This window comes from Eptatretus burgeri, chromosome 3 (genome assembly GCF_056783735.1).
Source record: "Eptatretus burgeri isolate ZD-2024b chromosome 3, Ebu_testis_v1, whole genome shotgun sequence".
NCBI lineage: Eukaryota > Metazoa > Chordata > Myxini > Myxiniformes > Myxinidae > Eptatretus > Eptatretus burgeri.
The window spans coordinates 38,922,092-38,940,564 of NC_140963.1; the positions used below are offsets into that span (position 1 = coordinate 38,922,092).

The 18,473-nt window shown below is 49.0% G+C and overlaps 1 protein-coding gene across 4 annotated transcripts in view; it reads left to right on the forward strand.

The window, feature by feature from the left end:
* Positions 1-226: 226 nt before the first annotated feature.
* The window catches only part of LOC147029729 (ethanolamine kinase 1-like), a 103,458-nt gene continuing 85,211 nt past the window's right edge, over positions 227-18,473 (forward strand). For all 4 annotated transcript variants that reach the window (XM_085873001.1, XM_085873000.1, XM_085873003.1 and 1 more), the window contains exon 1: positions 227-416. In XM_085873001.1, coding sequence (XP_085729127.1) covers positions 252-416 — 165 coding nt within the window. In that variant the 5' untranslated portion in view covers positions 227-251. The remainder of the gene's footprint in view (positions 417-18,473) is intronic.

The window sequence follows — 18,473 nt, forward strand, 5'->3', positions numbered from 1 at the left end:
AATTCAGAAGAGCGTGAAGAGAGTAATTAAGGCGCGAATGGAAGGCAGGTTTATAGGAGAATGCGCCGAACGCCACGCGACACCACGCGGCCATTGCGTTTGATAAACAATCCCTCCTCGCCCTCAGATTCTCTGTGACCAATGGACACGCGGCGAGAGAATGACGCCGAACAGAGAGGGAAATGTCGGACCGCCTCGCGTGACGTCATAACGACGGAAGTTATATAAGGCATCGACGAAAGAGGAAGCGAATGCATTTGGTTGGAGAGGGAATGGAGACGTTCATACATCTGTCCAGTTCCACCAACGTCCCTCGTCTTCCCGTCTTTGTTGACGAAAACGATCTAGAGACAGGAGCTCTGAGCTTGTTAAAGTCCGTGCGGCCGTACTGGAGACAACAGGATGTTCGATTGAAGGTAGAGAATCGAGCGCTGATGACGTGACTTTCCATCCATTTCTTCATTTTTTAAAAAAAAATTCTCTTCCGCTCACGTGCGGTTCGTTGGTCACAGCCTTGCAGGGTGTAGCGGGTATTTGGAGGTTTGCTTTTTCATTCTGGTTTTCAAGGAGCGCACTGGTTGTTGGAGGGAAGGAAGAGCGGGAGGTGAGACGCGATGACGGGGTTTTGATAAGGTGTGGATCGCTGTGGAGAGGGAGCGAGGCACTGTATGCGAACGAGGAGGAAGAAGATTTATTTTCACTGTACTGAGTAATTGATACACATGCGATGTTTCTTGTTCCCAACACTGTGTCTAGAGGTGTCCTGGTGTTTGAAACGATGTGCGTGGTGGTGTTGATGCATCGTTGGTCCCGTTAGTCGAACCGGTGTCCGCGGCGTTGGTCCCGTTCGCCGGACCGGTCCGCTGCGACGGTCATCCTCCGGTGCTCGGAGCCGCGTCGGTACCCCCCCGGTGCTCGGAGCGGCGTCGGTACCCCCCCCGGTGCTCGGAGCGGCGTCGGTACCCCCCCCCGGTGCTCAGAGCGGCGTCGGTACCCCCCCCGGTGCTCAGAGCGGCGTCGGTACCCCCCGGTGCTCAGACGGGCGTCGGTACCCCCCGGTGCTCGGAGCGGCGTCGGTACCCCCCGGTGCTCGGAGCGGCGTCAGTACCCCCCCGGTGCTCGGAGCGGCGTCGGTACCCCCGGTGCTCGGAGCGGCGTCGGTACCCCCCGGTGCTCGGAGCGGCGTCGGTACCCCCGGTGCTCGGAGCGGCGTCGGTACCCCCGGTGCTCGGAGCGGCGTCGGTACCCCCCAGTGCTCGGAGCGGCGTCGGTACCCCGGTGCTCGGAGCGGCGTCCGGTACCCCCCGGTGCTCGGAGCGGCGTCGGTACCCCCGGTGCTCAGAGCGGCGTCGGTACCCCCGGTGCTCAGAGCGGCGTCGGTACCCCCGGTGCTCAGACGGGCGTCGGTACCCCCCCGGTGCTTGGAGCGGCGTCGGTACCCCCCGGTGCTCGGAGCGGCGTCGGTACCCCCCGGTGCTCGGAGCGGCGTCGGTCCCCCCCCGGTGCTCGGAGCGGCGGCGGGACCCCCCGGTGCTCGGAGCGGCATCGGTACCCCCGGTGCTCGGAGCGGCGTCGGTACCCCCGGTGCTCGGAGCGGCGTCGGTACCCCCGGTGCTCGGAGCGGCGTCGGTACCCCCGGTGCTCGGAGCGGCGTCGGTACCCCCGGTGCTCGGAGCGGCGTCGGTACCCCCGGTGCTCGGAGCGGCGTCGGTACCCCCCGGTGCTCGGAGCGGCGTCGGTACCCCCGGTGCTCGGAGCGGCGTCGGTACCCCCGGTGCTCGGAGCGGCGTCGGTACCCCCGGTGCTCGGAGCGGCGTCGGTACCCCCGGTGCTCGGAGCGGCGTCGGTACCCCCGGTGCTCGGAGCGGCGTCGGTACCCCCGGTGCTCGGAGCGGGCGTCGGTACCCCCGGTGCTCGGAGCGGCGTCGGTACCCCCCGGTGCTCGGAGCGGCGTCGGTACCCCCCGGTGCTCGGAGCGGCGTCGGTACCCCCCGGTGCTCGGAGCGGCGTCGGTACCCCCCGGTGCTCGGAGCGGCGTCGGTACCCCCCGGTGCTCGGAGCGGCGTCGGTACCCCGGTGCTCGGAGCGGCGTCGGTACCCCCGGTGCTCGGAGCGGCGTCGGTACCCCCGGTGCTCGGAGCGGCGTCGGTACCCCCCGGTGCTCGGAGCGGCGTCGGTACCCCCGGTGCTCGGAGCGGCGTCGGTACCCCCGGTGCTCGGAGCGGCGTCGGTACCCCCGGTGCTCGGAGCGGCGTCGGTACCCCCGGTGCTCGGAGCGGCGTCGGTACCCCCCGGTGCTCGGAGCGGCGTCGGTACCCCCGGTGCTCGGAGCGGCGTCGGTACCCCCCGGTGCTCGGAGCGGCGTCGGTACCCCCGGTGCTCGGAGCGGCGTCGGTACCCCCCGGTGCTCGGAGCGGCGTCGGTACCCCGGTGCTCGGAGCGGCGTCGGTACCCCCGGTGCTCGGAGCGGCGTCGGTACCCCGGTGCTCGGAGCGGCGTCGGTACCCCCGGTGCTCGGAGCGGCGTCGGTACCCCCCGGTGCTCGGAGCGGCGTCGGTACCCCCGGTGCTCGGAGCGGCGCCGGTACCCCCCGGTGCTCGGAGCGGCGCCGGTACCCCCCGGTGCTCGGAGCGGCGTCGGTACCCCCGGTGCTCGGAGCGGCGCCGGTACCCCCCGGTGCTCGGAGCGGCGTCGGTACCCCCCCGGTGCTCGGAGCGGAGTCGGTACCCCCCGGTGCTCGGAGCGGCGTCGGTACCCCCCCGGTGCTCGGAGCGGCGTCGGTACCCCCCGGTGCTCGGAGCGGCGTCGGTACCCCCGGTGCTCGGAGCGGCGTCGGTACCCCCGGTGCTCGGAGCGGCGTCGGTACCCCCCCCTCCGCTGCTCATCTTCTGTCACGGAACCCGTTAGCCCCTCCCCTCCGCTTCCTTCTTGTCTTCCTCGGCGGCGCCTCCCCCTCCACCGCGGAGCCCCTGCCTACTCCGCGGATCCCGGCTGTGCCCACGCCTCTTCCGCGTCTTTTTCTGCGGAGCCCGTCGCCTCACCCTCCCTCTCCTCCTCCGGCTTTCCTCGTATTTTTCCCCGGAGCCCGTCCCCTCTGCATATCGTCTTTTCCCGCAGGGCCCATCCCTCCCCCTCTCCTCATCTTTTTCCGCGGAGCCCGTCGCCTTCCCCTCTTCCTCGCCTCATCTTTTCCGGAGCCCGTTGCCTCCGCCTTGTCTTCCACCCTCCGCGTCCGCCTCGTCTTCCGCCACAGAGCCTGTCGCCTTCGCGTCCCCCTCGTCTTCAGTTGCCTCCGCGTTTTCCTCATCTTCCTCCGTGGAGCCCGTCACCTCCGCGTCCGCCTCATCTTCCTCCACGGAGCCCGTCCCCTCCGTGTTTGCTTCGTTGTCCTCGTCTTCCACTGCGGAGCACGTCACCTCCGCGTCCGCCTTGTCTTCTGCCGTGAGTTCGTCGCCTCCTCGTCTTCTGCCGCGAGCTCGTCGCCTCCTTGTCTTCTGCCGCGAGCTCGTCGCCTCCTCGTCTTCTGCCGCGAGCTCGTCGCCTCCTCGTCTTCTGCCGCGGAGCTCGTCGCCTCCTCGTCTTCTGCCGCGGAGCTCGTCGCCTCCTCGTCTTCTGCCGCGGAGCTCGTCGCCTCCTCGTCTTCTGCCGCGGAGCCCATCTCTGCATCCGCCGCGTAGCCAGTCGCGTCCGCGTCCGCCTCCGCCTCGTCTTCCGTCACCTCCCCCCCTCCTCACCTCGTCGTTTCCAGCGGAGCCCGTCGCCTCCACCTCCGCCTTTCCTCGTCTTCCGCCTCCGGCTCCGCGGCGGGAGAGGAGGGGGAGGCGGAGCTCGACGCCTCAGCGTCCACCTCATCTTCCACCGCAGAGCCCGTCGCTTCCGTTGCCGCCGCCACTTCCACCTCTGAGCCCGTCGCCTCTGCGTCTGCCTCCGCTTCATGTTCTGCAGCGGAGTCGTCGCCTCTGTGTTCCCTCCACCTGCGCATCCACCTCGTCTTCCACCGCGGAGCCCGTCGCCTCTGCCTGCCTCCGCTTTATTTTCCGCGATTGCTGTTGCTGTCATGTTCTTCAGTTGCCTCCGCGTTTTCCTCATCTTCCTCCGTGGAGCCCGTCACCTCCGTCTCGTTTTCCTCCGCAGAGCCCGTCCCCTCCGTGTTCGCTTCGTCGTCCTCGTCTTCCGCTGCGGAGCACGTCGCCTCCGCGTCCTCCTCGTCTTCTGCCACGGAGCTCGTCGCCTCCTCGTCTTCTGCCGCGGAGCTCATCGACTCCTCGTCTTCTGCCGCGGAGCCCGTCTCCGCATCTGACGCGTAGCCAGTCGCGTCCGCCTCCGCCTCGTCTTCCGTCACCTCCCTCTCCTCGCCTCTTCGTTTCCAGCGGAACCCGTCGCCTCCTCCTCCGCCTTTCCTAGTCTTCCGTCTCCGGCTCCGCGGTGGGAGAGGAGGAGGAGGGGGAGGCGGAGCTCGATGCCTCAGCCTCCACCTCATCTTCTGCCGCAGAGCCCGTCGCTTCCGTTGCCGCAGTCACTTCCACCTCGGAGCCCGTCGCCTCTGTGTCTGCCTCCGCTTCCTTTTCCGCAGCGGAGTCCGTCGCCTCTGCGTCCGCCTCCACCTCCGCATCCACCTCCGCATCCTCCTCGTCTTCCACCGCGGAGCCAGTCGCCTCCGCCTCCACCTCCCTCTTCCGCCGCGGACCCCGTCGCTTCCGCTTTCTCAGTCTTCCACTTCGTCTTTCTCCGTGGAGCCCTCTGCCTCGTCTTCCGCCACGCAGCCCGTTTCCTCCGCCTCGGCGACATCGTCTTCTTCCTCTTCCTCTTCTGTCTTCCTTGTCTTCCTCGTCTTCCTCGTCCTCCGCGACTTCCGCGTCTTCCTCGTCCTCCGCATCCTCCTCGTCCTCGGTGTCCTCCTCGTCCTCCGCGTTTTCCTCGTCCTCCTTCACCTCAGCCTCGTCCTCTTTGTCAGGATAAGCAGTTGTTTCAGGTGGTGATAATTTGTCAGTCGCTGGTGCCGTACGCTCGCCAGTAGTGGTCGTCTGTAAGATGGATAAGACTATGCGTGGGGATGTGCACACATTGATTCACACAAGTTTGATCAGAGCACAAACAGATTTGTGATCATTACTGGTCTTTCAGAAGTGTTCTGGAATTTAAAGTCAATTGAGGCCTGATATTTGTGTGGTGGTACAAAGATGCTGCTGCTGGGTAGGAAATATGTTTATATCTGCACTGATGACGTTTTCTGCCTTGAGCACACTTGGGGCAAGCATTTGACCACCTTTTGGGAGCTGCTTTGTGCTATGTCCACAGCCTGCCTCACAGCTACTCATCAAAATGTGTGATCATTGACAGCCTGAGCTTTAACAATCACCATATAAACCTTGTCTGTTTGTTCTCCACGATGACAATGTGGAAAAGATCAGTGATTGACTTTGGCCTCCTTGAAAAAAAGTTGCTGTCGTCTGGTCCGAATGGCTACGATCAGAGCTGCATCCCCAATTATGTAGCCATCATTGTGCTACTTGCAGATTTGACCAGGAAGGGTCAACTCAGTAAGTTGATACTGCGGTATGCTCAAGAGAAGGCTTACCTCACCTCCAAGAAACTCCTTATCAGTGGTGAGAATCTTGGACCATAATAAGCCATTTGTGCTCAAGACCAATGCATTTACATTGGTATTGGAGCTGTTGTTTTGCAGTGACACGAGGGTGGACTTTTCTCTGTGGGTTTTGTGAGCAAGAGCTGATGGACCATGAGAAGAACTATTCTTTAATGGAGAAGGAAGGACTTGCTTTTATGTTGGGCATTAAGAAATTTATTTATGTTGTGTCTCGGACTGAATTTGTTTTACAAACTGATCAGTTATTGCTGTATATAGGGCAATTTTTTTTATCAATGATAGGATTATAACATTGTTCGATGATTCTGCAAAATTATCGGTTAACAATACAGTTGATTAACCAGAGCATGGTTGTTGAACTGTGCTGTTAAAATGGCAAATGTTGATTAAATAGCTGATTTTATACCCTGTTGTTGATCATTGGAAAGAATTTGTTGGTTTGAAAAATTGTGCATTCTTCTTGAAGTTTGGGTTTGTCACCAATTCTATTTGTTGGGCAGTGTATGGGTACACGGGCTGGTAATGCTGGTATTCCCAATGTTTGATACAAAACCTATTGAATACAATTTGTGATTGCATGCTTGCAGCGGTGATGAATGTTTTGTGCTAACGGGTAATATGTTATAATGTTGGAGTTGGACTTATCTGTGTCGAGGATCGTTGTGTGAATTTACTGGTTACTTGGGGAATTTTTATTTTTAATCTAAGGGGTATAAAGAGAAGAATGGAGGGGTGGGTTAGTTTTTATTTAATTTTTTTTTTTGCAGTTTTTATCTCCTGAATTTGCTACCTTTGGTTTGCTGAATAAACACGGTTGGAAGACTCACCCGCTGTTCTGAATTGATGGATCAAACAACCGTCACATTTTGCTGCAGTCGTGTTGTTTCCAGACTCCTGAGCTCTGTCCGCCATGATAGTTTTGGCATCCGGCTCCCACATACTGTGGTTGTTGGTGCCAGGCTCCTGGGCTCTGTCCGCCATGGTTGTTTTGGCTCCCGGGCTGTGTCCGTGTTGGTGTCCGGCTCCCGGGCTCTGTTTTCTTGGCATTGGGCTCTGTGGTCTGCAAGGTCTTCATGCACTGCTCTTTAATGGTCATGTTTACAGTGATCAGCACAAAATTAACAATCTTCTTGAGTGGCAAGAAAAATCAAAACAAATGAGAAATAAAATACCTTCAATGGTAATTTATCTGCTGTGAATAAAAGTAAACCTAATGTTTTGGGCCTTAACCTTCGTTGTAGCAAAAGAATGGCAATGGGGGTGGGGGTTGAGAAAAGAATACTTCTGCAAATGATGTCATCATTGATGTGTTTGGGATGGCTGATTGGGCAGAAGTGTGTGCTTCATGTGTGACATGCTGAGTGAAATGTCATGAGAGATGTTGGTGGAGAGGAAAAATAAGGCAGATAGAATGAGAAGATAACTAAAGGGATGGAGTGGGGTGGGAAGGGGAAAGGAGAAGAAGATGGGGAATTGGGTGGGGGAAAGGAGAAGGAAGATGGGGAAAAGGAAGTGGTAGAAAACAAAATTAGTTCTGCTACTCACTGTTCCTATTCAGGCTCATCCTTCACCCCTTTTCTTTAACCTTTTCAGACCATTTCCTTTCTCATTCTGAGTCTTCCACTTCCTTTTATCCTCCTCTGTACCCATCTTCCTCCTTCACTTCTGCTTTCTCCTTCCTCTTTTCCCTCTTCTTTCCTCTCCCCCCTCCTACCACCCTTCCTCTCCCATTATCTCTTCTCTTTCATCTTCTTCATAATATGGGACCTACAATACTGCCTTGGGGTACTCCATCTTTGACAGGGAGAGGAGATGAAAGGGTTCCTTCGAGAGCCGCATGTCTGTGGGAGGGGAGGAAGTCTGTAATCCAAGAGTGGAGTTGGCCTTGGATTCCATCAGCAGACAGTCTGGCATCCTGCCTTGCTCTCCAAACTATCAAAAGCTCAATATATGTCCAGAGAGGGAGGGCCCTGGTCTCATGTCTGAAATTGAGGGTGGCCTCCATTGTTGGGAGAGTAGAAGCATATCCAAGATAGTGACCAGGTCTGAATCTGAATTGATGATCTGAGATGAGGTTTTTGTAGAAAAAGAATGATTTCATGTCAACTGTGATTATGGATTCCATTACCTTGCTGCTTATATTGGAAGTACAGTAAGCTAATTGGGCTGCAGTTAAGGGGACCTGCTTTTGTAGCTTTTTTTTTTTAATGTAATGCTGTGATGTTAGCTTATTTCCAATTTCCCACGTGGATATCGGAGACCAGTCCTGAAGTGTATTAAAAAAGAAGTAAAATCGCATGAATATGCAAAGCGCGAATGTCGAAGCAGGTCACACTTTATGACCCACGAATAGCTAATAGCAGGGTCTGAGAGTGTGTACATTTTATGTATGTGTGATTGTATGTATATGTATATATATATATATATATATATATATATATATATATATGTATATATATGTGTGTGTGTATATATATATATATGTGTGTGTGTGTGTGTGTGTGTGTGTGTGTGTGTGTGTGTGTGTGTGTGTGTGTGTGTATATATATGTGTATATGTATACATGTATACATGTATACATGTATATATATATGTATATATGTATATATATGTATATATGTATATATATGTATATATGTATATATGTATATATGTATATATGTATATATATATATATAATTCCAGCAGTGTGTGTGCATGCGACTGCTGGTCCGATCTAATTGAAACTTACCAGGTATATTGCTGGGGCCCTGAGGATGTGCCTTTTCAAGGTTTGATATTAATCGGACAAGTGCTTCCCAAGTTATGGCCATTTATTTACCAAACCAATGACAAGACACGTTGCGTGGGCGTGGCCGATGGGGAAGGGAAGCTCAGCTGCGTTCCCCATTACGGGTTACAATGTACGGACTTCCGGAGAGTGACTTCGTGTATTCTAATAATTTCTCGATTTCTTATGCGCATTTATAGATAAACACAATGCCGCAAGTTGTGATCGTTTTCATATGAGACGGTGCATAAATTTCAGTAACATCAGAGTGCTGGTATGCTCTGAACCAGGAAGTGATTTTTTTTCTTCTCTCTTCTCTTCTCTTTTTGTTTTTCCTTGCGATGACATTGCGAAAAGGCAAAATACGTTGGCACTAATTGAATAATTGGCCATTAAAACCTAAATTGCGAATCATTGTAACTGTGATATGCAAACTTCCGGGCCACGCACGTACGGGCACGCGAGAGCAAAGAAACTGCCTGTGTGGTTGTTTGTTGCTCGCGGTTGGAATATTTATTTATTAATTTTTTTTGGGCACGTACTAGTGTGTATATGTATATGTATATATATATATATATATATATATATATATATATATATATATATATATATATATATATATATATATATATATAGTTGTAGTTCATGAACTGGTCATCATTTCCGTTGCAGGGTCAAAATATTCAATTTTTCAGTTTTCTCTGTGTTGATAGACATCACCAAGCTACATGCACTTGTGTGGAAATTTTTTTTTAGCAAAACCACTAATTTACGGAGAATATGGTATTGTTGCGGTTGAGGAAATTCGCAAACCACCATTCAGGTCCAGTAGGTGAGATATCTCTAAGTACATGTGTAGTTAGCCCCAAACCCGTTGTTTAGAGGGAATAAATGTGATTTGATTCGGGCTGCGACCCTTTGAGATAGTCGTTTTTCTGTTCTATCTTTATTTTGAACCAACCACGTCTCAACCACCATCACACAACAACCACCAACCGCAACGCCGCTTCACAACAACAACGCCAACAGCCACGACCTTTACCTTCACAACTCGCTCCCGCAAACATCGCATCACCGCCATTCCAAACGTTGCCATGGCCATGGACCACCACTTTAAACCCTCCACCACCATTCTGCGGCACCGCTTGTGGGCACCGAGCGTCAGGCTGTCCTGGCCAACTAACCTTACGGAACTGTGGAATGCACTACAGGATATTTTGCACAATATTTCCGTAAGTGCTTCGGTCGTATACGTGAAGCATGGCTAAAATAGTAATGCCACTTAAGGCAAAGGGCAGATACACAAGGGATTGACTGATACTATAAAATGACACCGTTCTTGTTATTGACTTGAGCAGTTTGTTCCATGCATATTTATAAAGGCAGTTTATTTACAATAATTAAAAAAAAAAATTATTTCCATATATATAAATTTCTATTTTATTGTAATTCCTGTTTTGCTGGTCTTGTTTTTCATCAAATTTTCTGTCCTTCATAACATAAAGAACTAGATGGTATTCATAGAATACTTACCCTGCGCAGTCAACGGTTTTGGAGATATCGAGATGCAACGTTTTTCGGACTTTTTTTCCAAGATGGTGCCTGTACTTCATGACTTTTGACATGATTATTATTAAAATATTCTACAGGGTGAGATACTCATATGGTGAAAATCGTGTCCATCAGCCCAATAGTTTCTGAGAAAAAAAAATTCATAATGATGTGTTGTACTTGTCGAATTATGATGTCGTAACGAAGGCACTGTTGACATCATTGACATATCTTATTCCCCATGGGGAGTAGTTGACAATGAACCAGGTATGTTTTTATTATTTTTTTCCCCATGGAATGGTTTTAGAGATGGAGGTGCGGTGTTTTTGCATGATTGCACCTGCACCACGTGACCTATTCTGACATAATTACCATTAACATTCTACAGGAGGAGGCACTCTTATGATGAAAATTTAGTGTCAATTGGACCAAGAATTGCAGAGAATTAAAATTCATACTGATCGAATTGAGCGTTGTACTTGTCGAATTGTGACATACTGATGACATCAACATATCTTATTCCACAAGGAGTACTTGACAAAAAGTCATGCTTAAAATTTTTTTTCCATGGAGCTATTTCAGAGATGGAGGTGCAACTTTTTTCCAATTTCCCAAGGTCGGTCCTGTACCACATGACTTATGATGTCATAATTATCATTAATAAAAACATTCTATAGGTGGAGCCACTCTTATTCTGAAAATTTCGGGTCAGTCAAACGGTTGCAGAGGATTTTTTTTTTCCTCATACTGATCAGATCAAGCATTGTACTTGTTGAATTACATCATAATTAAGGTACTGGTGACATCATCATCCATGATGACCCTTCATGTCCATTCATGCTGTCAAACCTCCTCTGTCAGTACCCTCTCCCACCCGATCTGCTTCTTCTTCGTCACACCCTGTCTCTACTTGGGTTACTGACTTCCACGACTCTCGTCAACAACATGTGGCTCAACGGAATCCTTTCTTCTCCTCTCCATATCATGGCTGGAGTCCCCCAAAGCAGTGTCCTAGGGCCCATTCTATTCCTAATATTTATCAATGATCACTTGACTGGAAAATCCTCTCGATCACTTTGTTTTCTCCATCCTCTGACGTGACATTTCTCATCCTTCAGGCAGGCAGACAGACAGACAGACAGGCAGCAGCCTCTTCCCCTCTCTCTCTCTTTTTCGACCTTGACAAAATCGCGAACTGGTCAAACACTTGGAATATGTTTTTCAATCCTCAGAAATCACACACACAATGTCTCTGTCTCTGTCTCTGTCTCTCGTCCAGTCATTCAAACTCTTCAGGCTCACTCTAAACCATTATCTTTCTCAGGCAAACCATGTTTTAAAGTCTGCCTCTAAAACCAGTCGCTGACTGGGCATCCTCCGTCGTGCAAAGAAAGTCCTTCAGCACACTTGAACTGCTATCCACCTTCAGGTGTGTGGGAAGGTATTTTGAGTGGGGGTGCTGAGGTGCTGTCTATAATCTGGGCTACAGTCTTTGCCAGGGAAAAAATAAGCTCGATTTCTCTCTCTCCCTCCCTCTCTGTCTCTCTCGCCCACTTCGATTTGCGCTCGCACACGCACACGCACACGCACACGCACACGCACACGCACACGCACACGCACACGCACACGCACACGCACACGCACACGCACACGCACACGCACACGCACACGCACACGCACACGCACACGCACACGCACACGCACACGCACACGCACACGCACACACGACAGTGGCATAACGACGGGCCCTAGTGCACACTATAACGGGCACTAGTTACTATGAAGCACGCACACACACTACAAAGACGTATTTTACCAACAATGTGTTGGAATTTACAGTCGAATGAATTACTTATTGTATTTGGAAAGTAGAGAGGTAAAGGGGAAAGCGACACCAGAACTAACTTTGGCGCTCTGACACAATGTAAACCGCTAGACGGCCAATCAAATGACACGCACGCCCCTACATCTTTTGACGTACCAAAAAAATCTAATAGGCCTATATATCGGTTACGCACACAACACCTCTCGCTACATACCACAAACGTGATATTGACCATTACACAGGTTCTGCACGGCGGCAGAAATAAGCAAAATTCAATAATAATGTTTGTCTTTCCTATTTGAAGACTCCAAATGTGGACTTCCGTTCTGTTGTGTTGTCGATAAATCTCTTCATTAGTGGCTGAATGTCCATCCGATTAGGAATGTCACTGTGGACATGCAGTATAGTCGGGTGTGTCAGTCGTCTCTGGGTCATATTGTTCCATAGCCACGTTTTGAGGCGGCGTAGGCTGGAGAATGACCACTCAGAGGAAGCGGTGGAGAGAGGTAGACACAGGCAAAGTTCAATAAACTTTACCAACTCTTTCAGTAACTCTCTTGTTTGGGGGTGCAGTGCTGTGACGAATCCAGCAACATCTTGAGCTGACTTGTCCTTTTGTCTTGGAGAGGTCACCCAGCAATGTGAGCTGCATATGTAGACTAGATTTGTCAATCCCATCGGGGAGGGGGTGGGAAGGGGGGATCTGTGCAGCAGTGATCTCGTTCAGCTCTGAGTAGTCTCCATTTGCGGCATCGATAACAGTTTGCTCTTTCAGGGAAGCAACTTGCGGTACTTGGTCGAATCGGCGATCCAGTTCGGTTGTCACAAAATCCAAGGCCTCGCAGAACTCACGCCGCCACTGCTGCTCTCCGACATCAGTCATGATGGCCTCGGTCTCCTCTGTATCCTTTAACCGGGCAGGGGTTCTATTTGTTCGTGGAGGAAGGGGCATTTGGAGATAGTTTCTTTCTGCACAAGCGGTCACTTTGGAAGTCATCTCATGGACAAATCCATCTTCTCTCAGTGCATGCATGCGCTCTCGTAGTGCACTCACACACTTCACTGCCCCTCTCACGCTTGCCTTCTCACTTTGGAGAGTTCTGGTTACGGCCTCGCATGGTCCAAAAAGAGCCTCACAGTTTGAAAGGCCAAAGTATGTTCTGGCTTTTGTGGCTTGTTTGTATCGCCAAGATATTTTTGCCTGAGTATCTCCCCTGACGGTCTTGTCTTGCTCTTGTATCTTCAGTGTCTCCAACAGGGCTGTATATGAGGAGCAAACCCATGAAATGGCCCTTCTGCGTACGACCCATCGAGTCGGTCATAATGACAAGAAGTTGCAGACCACCTCATCACTAAACATAGACTGGATCAGCGTCTTGCGATTTGACGACTCCCCTATCACCACTGAGACACCCCGTACAAAGGTTAACGTGTGCAACAACACTAACTTCCCTCGCCACTTCTTGTAATAACAAATCTTGTGAATGATTACTGCAGTGCATGTCGAGTGCATTTGGACACTTCTTTCAGTTTTGCTTGCACGCTTGAGATGCGGCCCGACATTAGCAGCGCCATCGAAGCAAAATCCCTTTAGACCAGAGTTTCTCAACCTTTTTTGTCCCACGCCCCACTGATTTTCAAAAAAATCGTACACCCCACCATGATTGGAGACACTACAGTATATACTACATATGAAGACCACAAGGGGAAAACCAGATGTCACTTTTTATAAATTTCAGGGTTATTGCACCTGCCAATAGTTGGCAACATAAGGTTTCCTCTCACAATATTACTTTAACAAATAACCAGGGTGTCACATAATTTATATGGTATAAAGTTTTTAGCCGTGCAATGAAAAAACAAGTGTTAAAGCTGAACAAGTAGAAACCCAGAGTTGTCAGTACTTTACTCCTGGTTATCTCCCTTTCATTCATGTTAACTGTTCCACCATAATATTCAGAGTTGAGAAACTAAAAAATGAAAGGTTGTAAAACTTTCACAGCATAAACTCTGAGCACTACAATAGCCTATTTGGTTATATCATGGACTCCGTAGTTGGTGCATATTGTGGTTCAAGCCTGGTCAAACCTTTATTGTGACTTTTATGGGACCTACGCCGTGGCTTAATGGTTAGCGCGTCTGAGTACCCATCCTCATTCGATGTACCCACCACCCAATCAACCTGCTTCGGTATATGAGGGAGTCACATGAGGTGACTTCGGCTATCGCGGGGGTGGTTTATCTTTGGTTTCCTCCCGGTTTTCCATCATATTAAGTAGTACGGAGTAAGAAATGGAGAATCCGTCGTCATATAAGCGAAATACCCTTGAGTATGGCATTGAACACCAATCAAACAAAAAACAATGACCGTTTAATGTTGAAAAAAATAATCCGTGATCACCAAATTCATGTAATGTATGCTAATAACGAACAAGCATGAATTTGCTACACATCCTGGGTTAAAATTGCATGGCAATTATTAAACAAGGGAATAACCAGTGATATCAGTTTGCAACATTGATTCGTTCTTTGCTCTTAAATTAAAGAACACAGAAGCTTGGCAAATGCTACATGCTTAATTTGATCAGCCAATGATCACTCTTCCTTTTACTGGAAAAGAAATCTATGACAGTTATTAAACAGTCCACCAAAGTCTTGAAACTTTGTTTTTCAGTTTCTTCAAAATTGAATTATCCTGACATCTCTGGTTTTCCCCTTGTGGTCTTCATATGTATTCAAAAAGCTTTATTGAAACTCTATTGCAAATTTTATTCAATTGCTACTCACTTCAATGGGAGCCCTGTCCTTGACGCTGGCTGCAGATTTGTTTGATTCAAGGAACCAATTTTGTCAGTTTCAGCCTTAAATCACCACATTTCGTGATTTCCAGTCGATTTCTCTTAGCTTGCAGCAAATCAGTAACAACACTAAATCCACATTCGACTAAATAAGATGACGGAAAATTTATCAATACGTCCCTTGCCAAAGTCGTCGAGTTTGGGTATTTCTTTTTGCTCTCCTCAGCAGCCACATCATGGTTCCTTTGATCTTGGAAAGAGTTTTCACAGACTCATCTTGTTGAAACTCACATAACTCCTCTTGGTATGAATAACTCCTGAATCCTCATGCCCCACCAAAATATTGCCACGCCCCACCTTGAGAAACACTCATACAGTCGGGCTGAAGACCAGGGTCTGTCTTGGACCTTTCCACCTCGTGTGGTCTTCAAGCTGACTCGATCCGTGGAGGAGGAGGAGGAGGAGGAGGAGGAGGAGGAGAACGACGACCAAGATGATCACTAAAAACCACCTCTCCACGACAAAAACAACGACCAACCAGACGACGACCAAGACAAGCGCGCTCCCCTGTCAGAACGCCCGCGCCCTTATTCACCCTTTCTCCGGGGGGGGGGGGGTCAGCGTCTCCGCCCTCCCCGCTCCCCGCTCTTCGCCCTCCCCGCTCTCCCTCACTGGACTGTTTGGGTGCGCAGAATCGCTCGACGCCCTTTCATTCGCCAAAACGGGTGGCAAGCTCGTCGATTGGCCCGGGGCGAACACTCCATCTGGCTAAGGTGGAGTCTCGAGCTGAGGTGATGTGATCCCGGATTGAGCAAGGGGCACACCCCTCCCATCCTGGGCGGAGTCTTGAGCTGAGGTGATGCGATCCCGGATTGGGCAAGGAGCACACCCTCCTATCCTGGGCAGAGTCTCGAGCTGGAGTTGATGAAAATCTCCACCCACGTTCATGGTTGAGCGCAAGAAGACAATGGCACCGGTCACAGCCAGTGGAACATGCAAAAAAAAAAAAAAAACCCCATCAAAATTACTCGCAGCGCATTTACATTTAATCACCCTTGGACAAGGGACGGGACCCTAACTGGCAACATGTACTTACCGATATAACTGAGCTATAGGACCTGAATGTTGTGTGCGATAGGTTTCCAAATCCGCAACACTATGTCCGACGGCACAGGTAAAATCAAAAACCTACCTGTCGCAAAGGTAATGTTAAGCATTGAAGTATCAGACCTGATATTTAACCTATTGAGTGACCTTCACCTGGGACTTGACAGGCATTGTTTGCATGTTGAATGTCCTCCCAAGGGGGTGGAGGCATGTTGTGACTGAAATAAGCAAAGGGTGGGACTTTATTCATTGGTATAACCTTTATTTTGGCAGTGAAAATATGACATCACCATACATCACGTTGGCACGGCATGGCCATATTTTATTTTTGAGATAAAGGAACCAATTGCAACCTTTATTTTGAAATGTTAAAAAACTGTGACATATCCAAGTTGACCATACTCATATAAATTTCTCAAGGAATCCAAGGATATTCTCCTTGCATTTCTCTCAATTCTCATGAGAAATCTTCTGAGGTTTTTTTTTCAGTTTTCAGAAGTGTAGAGTCATTGCAATGGCAATACTTTTTTTTACCTTCTATGGTTAAGGGTTGATTGTGCAGATGCAATTGAGGATCTGCCAACAGCCAAAGATGGATGTCTGCATTGTGATGTCAAATTCGGAGCTGTTCGCCTTGAGTGCTCATGTCCAAACGTAGTCTGAAGGTAACTAAGGGAATATGTAGTTTGCCAAAATGATGGTGAGCCATTTCCTGGAGAAGTGTAATTTGTATGGTAAAGGCACAACTTGGGCGAATGTCATCTCTGAACATGTTTGGTTCCAGCTCATGTCACTGATTCTCAGCCAAGAAAGTTATGCTTTCTTGGAGGTAGGGCTGGCAGGTCACAGTTTGTGCTGCATTAGCGGAATGTTAATAGTAGATTCAGCCTTAGAACTTGACTTGATTGATGTCACGCAACACATCACATGACTTCTTGCACGCTTATGATTCATTTTGAATAACCAGTCCAACAACTTCTCTGAAAGAAATTATTTCACCGATGTGACTTGCTTCTCTAATATTTCATATTAATCAACTAACAGACGTACAACAGGTGTTTTTGTCATGTCATCTGCACTACTACAATGTTGGCTTGCCTTAAACAGTGAAACTACTTGGGACCTATAGAGGTCCACGTGTTGATTGCAATAGACTCTCCAACCTTGCACGACTCTTCCATGCAAAAGAAGCCTGGGCAGGATATTTTAATTTTCTTTGAAGTGTTTGTTGACAAGGAGTGGCTGCTCAGTGCATATTTCAAAAAAATTTATTGGTGTTTGACAAGGAGTGGCTGCTCAGTGCATATTTACAAATAATTTCTTGCTATGTTGCTTGGAGTAAAATAGTTTTGTTACCTTTCATCTATCCATAATTCCAGCAGTCTGTCTGTTTGTCTGTGACCGCTGGTCCGATCTAATTTAAACTTGCCAGGTATATTGCTGGGGCCCTGTGGATGTGCCTTTTCAAGGTTTGATATTAATTGGACAAGTGCTTCCCAAGTTATGGCCATTTATTTACCAACAAATGATGTGACACGTTGCGGAGGCGTGGCTGCGTAGTCCGGTGCGCGGCCGGCCGACGTCACGGGCCGTGCCAGTTACATGGCAGCGAATGTCATGGCAAGCAAAGACAGGAGGTAAACTTTATTTTAATTTGGATTTGAATTAACTCTGTGTGTGGAAGTGTGGTTGTTGCGAGAACGCAAGGGCGAAGGAACGGCCTGTGTGGTTGTCGTTTCTGGCTCTCGGGTTTTTTTATTTATGGTTTTTTTTGCACATACGGCCACGCCCCTACGGGCATGCACTCGTGTCTGAAACGATCTTAAAAATAGTAAAAAATGTTTTAACCATTCTATGTGGAGTATTGAGATTCTTTTTGAACCATTTACTTGCAATAGTTCAAGATGTGCCAATTTTTTAAAGTTTAATTTTGGTGTGTGTGTATGTGATGTATGTATGTATGTATGTATGTATGTATATATGTATATATATATATATATATATATATATATATATATATATATATATATATATATATATATATATATATATATCGACTCACTGATATTAAAGATCGGTACCTTCCGCTTGACGTAGAAAGATTAAATTTTGCGTGCTGATAGACATCGAACCCAGTACACCAGAAAAAAATTTCCGACTCATTAGACTATGTCCATAAATGAAAATATAAATAAATGGGAAAAAATCATGCAGGTTGAATGACCCGAGACGATGGGGAAGCACGGTCATTTTGTGTGCCAACGGACATCGAAGCAAATACACCACGAAAATCACAGAACCGTCGGAAAGCATCGTAAATGAAAAAAATAAAAATAAAAAAATCAAATGCAGATGAGCGACCTGAGACAATGGAGAAAACATGTTTTTTTTATTTATTTATGCTTACACAATGTGTAAGCACACCATGTGTGTCTATACATACATACATACATACCTACATACATGCATACGTGTGTATGTTGGTATTATTTAAAAATATATATCGTGGGTTGAGAGACATAATGTTGTAACTGCATTTCTGGCGAAACCGAATAAAATGGCTCGTGTCTTTCAACACCATATTTATCTTTCATTAGCGATTTGCAGGAAATGGATAATTTTCAGTTACAACATTATGTCTTTCAACCCCCGAAATATGGTGTTGAAAGACATGAGCCATTTTATTCAACCCCGCCAAAAATGCAGTTACAACATTGTCTCTCAACCAGCGATATGCACTGCACCTTGTACTTTTTCGACACATCTCACCATTGTATCTCATTTGTCGAACCATTTTGAATGCCCTCCACACAT